This window comes from Chelonia mydas, chromosome 10, assembly GCF_015237465.2.
Source record: "Chelonia mydas isolate rCheMyd1 chromosome 10, rCheMyd1.pri.v2, whole genome shotgun sequence".
Taxonomy (NCBI): domain Eukaryota; kingdom Metazoa; phylum Chordata; order Testudines; family Cheloniidae; genus Chelonia; species Chelonia mydas.
This window is the reverse complement of record NC_051250.2, coordinates 64651116-64657924: the sequence shown is the minus strand read 5'-3', so window position 1 is coordinate 64657924 and position 6809 is coordinate 64651116. Positions and strand designations below refer to the sequence as shown.

Genomic DNA, 6809 nt, shown 5'->3' with positions numbered 1-6809 from the left:
TGTCGTGACACAATGAAGGAAAACCTTTCTGGAGGGATACCCTCTATGGCGATTATTCCAAAATTATAGGCACATAAAGGAGAAGAATACCTACAGATCTCTGCATTAAACAATCTTCAGAAAAAATGTAAATTATTAAACAGGAAGTGCCTTATATAGGATCCTATTCCTAATGTAATCTTTGTTGATTTTCTCTTGGTACATGCTATTAAGATTGTTTGCTTTATCTAGAAATCATTTTAAAATGTCTGCTGGGAATCTGCATTGTATGCTTAAACTTGTACGTACAATAAAAAGAGGAGAATAAAACGTATTCTAATAAAGTTTTATGTCCACTCCAAATTAATCTTCATTTTACTTTAATAATTTTTTCACAGGAATAACAGCAGGAACTTACAAATACAAAAGATGTGCTCTTGTTTCACTCATACTGAAGTGCTGATAATTTGTCTTAGGACCTGGTCCTGCAAAGACTTACACATGTGCTTAAATTTATGCACTGAGTAGTCCCTCTGAAGTCAATGGTACAACTGACACGGTGCAAAGTTAAGAACATGTGTAAGTCTTTGTAGGATCGGGACTCACCAAATCTGAACTGGAAGCCTAATTTTCTACTATGACTGCTTATGCTGCCATGTACAAATAGCATCTCGGTACAATTAGCATACATCACTGAAATATGGTATAAAGAACTAAGAAGCAACAGACCAGAGTTCTTATTTTGGAGATGATCTTTTAAAAGAATATTGACACTTTCACACTCATTATCGTCTTGCTCCTGCTCTTTTTGAAGTCACAGGGAATTCTGCATAAATCTAAACATTTAAACATAAGTGCCCATTTTATTAGAATATTTACAAAATTATAATATAGTTTAAGAAAAATAATTCAGCATTCTAAAAAACTCATATGTGAATGAAGGATTTTCCACCCCCTTAAAACTCTGCATATTGAACAATGTACATCAAGTTAAACATGACTGTTGAAACAATGAGTACCTGAAAGAGATGTTTATTTTTGGACTGTGTGGATGTTCTGAGGCAACCACTAAGGCAAAATGAAATTCCTCATCCAGAGTCCAAAAATGTAGGGAGACCCTAAAAATGTAGCAGAAGCAATTCCGCACACTGATTTCAGTAGTCGAGTTTGTGCAGAAATGATTCCACTAGATTCATAGAGTACATTTTTGAGGCAATGGCAACTTGTCACTTCATTATCTTTTTGACCTTCTCCAGCTCCTCTATGGATTTCCACTCCTGGTTGATTGATATAAACTAAAAAATAAATGGAACAATTCATAGAGCAAATTATTACAAACCAAACAGTTATCCTCTCTAAATATATAGTAAGTTTTGTCAGTTTTTTACACTATTCAGCAACTTACACAATATCTTGTGTATGAAGAAAGTCTTCTAATAAATAACTTTACATTCTCTTTTTACAAGTAAACAGAAGTACAATTGAGCAATATATTTTCTTTATTAATTATCAGATAAAACAATTCGCATTTCAAATGAAAAAACATTACAATCTATGCACAGTAAATAGTTACACCACTCACAATAAATTTTTGCCTACTAAGCCTGACTCTCCACAAATATCTTAAGACTTTAAGAATGAAGTATTTTAGAACATAATATTAGGTTATTTCTGATTTTATGAACACACAGGGTTTAGCCAAGTATTCCATGTTGCATTTGCTCAGCACTTTCCAGAATCAGACCAGGAATGCAGATTTGATTGTATTCTTATATTAACATTCTGCTAACTCATACACTAAATATTATGTATATACATTCAGTTAATTTAATCTCTAATGAAATAGAATATAGTTAACTGGCACTACACTCGACACCAACTTTTATGGACGGAATTATTTTATTCGTTACCTTTTGAGACTGGTTAGGATTCACATTTTCCCAAGGTTCTGGATTGCCAGACTTGTTAACGCTAAAAAAGAATTATGAAATTCATTGTAGGAAAAACAAAGAATGTTTTAGGGCCTGATCTTGCACACCCTTAATCAGCTGAGTAGTCTCACTAGCTTCAGTGTAACTATTGACGTGAGTAAAAACTACTTGCACGAATAGGGGTTTACAGCATTAGGCCATTAAACCTGGCAGAGGGACTGGCTTTTGTTTGCAGTTTGTATTCAGACATGCTGTCATTGCTTAACAAATAATAATATCATGTTGTGGTTTAGACTTAACAGTTACTGGAATTCTTAGCCTTATGGGTAAGGGCCCAGTCATGCTCACAGGTCCATTTTAAAACTGCCATAGACTTCAATGTTTCAAGCTTGGGCCTTAGATTAACAGTCAAACCATTTTAAAGAAAAAAAGCAGTGACTGATAATGGGTATCTAGATATAAGCAATCTCAGTCTGTTATTTAACAACCTGATTTAATATCTTAAAGAGGGAGTTATTAATAAAATATCTTAATGAGGTTATGTGAAATAAACTGAATGAGATGGTAAAGGAAGTGAAGGCAGACCCTGGGTTATTGGCTACTGGAAATGACATACTGTGATCTGTGTACCTCTGTCTCAAAAGAAAAAATGTAAAAAGACATATATGTTGTAAAAATGATTCCTTTTCAACACATTCCTCTGAGACATATTAAATGCTCTTTGAATTCACTATTTAGAACTTTGCACAAGAACATTTTAGCTCAAACTACATTTATAGTGAAGACAAAAAAAATTTTCTGAGCAACCAGTTCAAAGCTTAATCCAGTCCGGGGAATAACAGACTGGAGTAAGTTCTTTACAAAAATATAATAGGAGAATTAATTATCTGAAGATAAAGACATTAATTTAAAAAATCTGCTGAGTTTCAGATCTTCCCTAATTCTCCCCTCCCCACTCTGATACCCTGAAGTCAATGAGGTGTATCTGTTTAGCAAAGAAAACTCAATACCAAGCATATAACTCAGAGAAATACCAAATGGATTATGCTTACATCACATCACTTTTCGTGCGTAGGAAATACAGAGAAGCACCTAGAGCCCCAACTGCTGCGAAGCCCACAAAACCAACCAAAGGAATGAGCTGAAAGACAAAAAGTTAGAAGACAAGACTTTCAAGAACAAGATGTCTCTCTTGGTGGTCCATACACGCTGGAGACATGAATTACAAAGCTTTAAAGAAAGCGAAACCACCCGCAAAGAAAGGCATAACATAGATGCCCATTGCACCATCTCACTTCCAGTGTGTTTTCAACTTCTGCGCATTCATCATTTTATTTTTGAAAGTGCATTTTATTAATTTGGCAAATATCACGTTTTAATGTAACCTCTTCAACATGCACTTGTTCATAGGACTCTTCATCAGTGCCAGGAAGGCAGATCGGATCACCTTAGGACAAAGCTCTTTTGCAAACTTACTTCTTTGTTTTTCCTTAGCATTTGGAAAAAGCCCAGGTTGGCCATAGCGGCAGCTGTAGACCTGAAATAAAGGGTGTCCAGTTACAATCTCATCAGTGAGGCAATTTAGGTACCACAACTGGCAGAGGCTATTACGCACTTGCTACATAATCCCCCATCACCACTAATCCACTATCCCAGATACACTCTGCCGCTAGAGGCTAGGGAGCCTGCATTTACCTGGCCTGGAGGAGAGGGGCAGAAGTTGCACTGCAGACAGAGCCTTAGCTTGGGGAGGTGTCCAGTCTCTTATATAGTACTGCGCACACCCCGGGAGGCTGGCTGTGTCCCAAGTCACGTAGCCCAGTGCGGAGGTCGTACAGACTGATGCACAACTTCCCCTTGCGGTCTCCTGTCTCTGCAAAACCGGCAGCATGAGGCAGCGTCTCCCCCTGCGGGAATACGTGGGGACCCGGGCTCCAAAGCGCTGCAGAGTTGTGCTTGCAGGTTGGAGGCAGGCAGAGCAAGGGGTTAGGTTCCGGAAAGGCTGGCGGCGTGGGGTGCAGGAGTAGGGGGCGGGGTTGGCTGCATCGGGTGCAGAAGGAAAAGTGGGGGGCGGGGGTTGGCTGCACGGGGTGCAGAAGGAGCGGGGGAGCGGGAAGAGTTGGCTGTGTGGGGTGCAGAAGGAGTAGCGGACCTGGGGGAGGGGTTGGCTGCGTAGGGAGTAGGGGGCGCGGCGGGTGTGCGCGTACCTGGGGGCTGCACAGAGGGACGGAATAAGGAAAGGGGGGATAGGCTGCGTGGCCTGGAGAAGGGCAGAGGTTGTGGAGGGCCGGGATGAGCTGCATGGGGCGGCGGGGAAGGGACGTGTGTGCACCCTTGGCTGCCTAGGATGGGGAAGGCGGGGGTGTATAAGGAGGGGTGGCTCCCCGGGGTGTGGATAGAGGGAGTGGGGTAAGGGGGGGGTGGATCAGCAGGGAGAGGGGGCAGTGTAAGGGGGGTGGCTCCTCTGGGGGAGATGGGGGATGGTATAAGGAGGGGTGGGGATAGAGGGAGTGGGAGGTGTAAGGGGGGTGGCTCCTCTGGGGGGGATGGCTCCATGGGGTGGGGATGGTATAAATGGGGTGGCTCCGCGGAGGTATTTGGGGGGGTGTTGGGGGGTGTGTGTGGCTCGGGCACGGGGGTGGTGTATGGGTGCGTAGGGGGCTGTCAGCTGCAGGGCTGTGCTGTGGAAGAGCCGGGCTGGTGCCCCGCGGCAGGAGGGCAGCTGCGGAGGGCTGAGGGGCAGCTCTCTTCCCTGCCGCTCACTTCCCGGTGGCTCGCTGACAGGCAGGGTTGCCGCGCCCTCTGTCCATACTCCCTCCCCGCGCCTGGGCCCCTCCCTCTCCCGCTTCTCCTGATTGCCCCCTGTGGCTCCCTCACCCAGCGTGTCTGACTGGGCCTACTCTCTGCCCACCTACCGGGCTCCCCCGTTACCCTTCGCAGGAGGCAGCTACTGCTCGGGGAGGGGCGGCAGGTGCGAGGCAGCTGGGCTGACAGCCTCCTCCTTCCGCGCGTTTCTCCTCCCCGCAGCTACACGTGCTGCGCCGCAAAGCCGGAGCGGTGAGCGGGAAGAACAGGAGCTCAGTTTCCCTCCAAGTCGCCCCTGGCAGCCAGTAGGAGGAACTAGGGAAAGCCCAGCTTGCTCCTTGCACGCCCTCCCCAGAATGCTGTTGAGCGGCCTATGGGCTTGCCACCCCCGTTAGATTCGTTGCAGAGATGACTCACAAACACAATTTAAAGTATGGGCACCAGTTGCTGGCCTCTTGCTAGGACTGTCCGTGCCTCAGGGCAGCAAGTGGTGCACCAACCCTGAGCACAAGCAGGAGGCTGGGGTTGGGCTACTGCATTGGGAGGTTGACTAGTTAGCCAATAATAATGGAACAAAAGGCCTGGGTGGGTGGCTTGAATGGAAAATGAAATACAGACCCATTCACCCTAGTTCCTGGCTTTATCAAAGACACGTTTGCCATGACTGGATATTGTTACCACTGATGGGTGTTCAGTAACCTGTGGGAATTGAGTTTGGTGGTCTCAGTCCATTCCCCACTGGATGTGTATCCACATGACGAAAAGCAGCATAAGGAGCAGCACTTGACACACATACAGCCAAAAAGGCAAGGGAGGGGGGGAAGTAGTTAGGAAAATTAATTTTCTTGAGGTAGTGCTTCAAGCTCACCCGGGCCCACGTTTTACCCTACGTGTTCTTTCTAAGGCCATCTCCCCAGCTTCTTGTACCAGCAACATAATTCATCCCTATTTTAAAGTTTAAGCATAACTCCAATATTCTGAAGCTCACTCAGGTTGTACCAGGCAGGACCGTAGCTCCATGAAGAATGTGGGGGTAACAAAGGCAAAACATACAATAGTATTGATAAAAAACACTAGAAATTTAAGGAGTTTTACCTCACAAATCCCCAAAATTGCTTGTCAGTCACTGAGAAGGGGGCATTTGGGACTGGACACATCTTCCAAAATCTTGGCTTCAAACATTCAGTGCTGCCCGGGGGCTCTCATGCCATTATGGGCATTGTTCTCCAAAAGCTTAGTAGGGTAAAAGGAATGGGGAAATCGCACACATAGGAACAGAGAATGCTGAGCAGCGAACCACCATGGCAAAGACATCCACTAAATTAATATAACCATTTACTTTTTCACATCTGTGTCCTGATCCCAGATGCTACTTACATAGCAACTCCTAGTCAGCAAGTTGTTGAATCAGTTTCTGACACTCAGCTGGGTTTGTGGGTTCCTGTATAATTGTAAGCAGGCTGGATGCAATCACTGGCCTATTCGTCCCCTCAACCAGCAAGCTTTCAACTCTAGTTCCTTCTAAAGATGTAATCTCAAAGTTCAAAAAGCAGCAAGGATTAGTCTCCTAACTCTCACCTCTGTGTCTCATCGCCATAGGCCCTCAACAGCAGCCCTAGGGGTTTAGGGACCCCCGCAGAAAAATGGTAACACTTCTGGGTGCCAGCAACACTAAGAACATCAGGCTACTCCTTTGTAATGTGGTGGTGGGTGGCAGCAGCAGCATAGCTAACAAATTATGACAGTCATAATCCACCCCCTTTCTCACAGAGTAATGGGTTCCAACTTGTGGCCAGCTGTTCTCTTCACAATATTTGTCTCCAATTGCCATGGAATCTTCAAGGCCCCGTGATCTCACTCCAGCCACAATCTGGGGTAATGCTATTTAGGGGACCTGCTTGGGGGGTTTCTTATTACACACAATAGGAAAAAAGAAAACAATGCCCCATTCTGAATTTTAACCTTAGTTTTTGTATTTTATTTGCGTTTCTTTGCATCACCTACAGGAGAACAGTCCAAAAGCTTTCCCCTGACAGAAACAAGATTACATTTCTAAACCCCTTGCCTGCCAAGTTAAAAGCAGAAACAAAGAGC

At 44.5% G+C, this 6809-nt stretch overlaps 1 protein-coding gene across 1 annotated transcript; it reads right to left on the bottom strand.

The window, feature by feature from the left end:
• Nucleotides 1–342: 342 nt before the first annotated feature.
• On the bottom strand, nucleotides 343–3838 carry C10H15orf48 (chromosome 10 C15orf48 homolog). Its single transcript, XM_007066812.4, has 5 exons — nucleotides 3606–3838; nucleotides 3387–3447; nucleotides 2963–3051; nucleotides 1890–1950; nucleotides 343–1274 (listed from the first exon to the last, which is right to left on the bottom strand). Exons 2-5 carry the CDS (start codon nucleotides 3429–3431, stop codon nucleotides 1206–1208), a joined length of 264 nt encoding a protein of 87 aa, XP_007066874.1. The 5' UTR covers nucleotides 3432–3447; nucleotides 3606–3838; the 3' UTR covers nucleotides 343–1205.
• Between the last annotated feature and the right edge of the window lie 2971 nt (nucleotides 3839–6809).

Coding starts and splice junctions, on each gene's coding strand:
- C10H15orf48 (XM_007066812.4), bottom strand. CDS start 3,431: ATGGCCAACCTGGGCTTTTTCCAAATGCTAAGGAAAAACAAAGAA. Junction 1,951..2,962: donor CGCACGAAAAGTGATGTGAT/GTAAGCATAATC, acceptor ATTCTTTTTTAG/CGTTAACAAGTCTGGCAATC. Junction 1,275..1,889: donor ATCCTAACCAGTCTCAAAAG/GTAACGAATAAA, acceptor TTTATTTTTTAG/TTTATATCAATCAACCAGGA.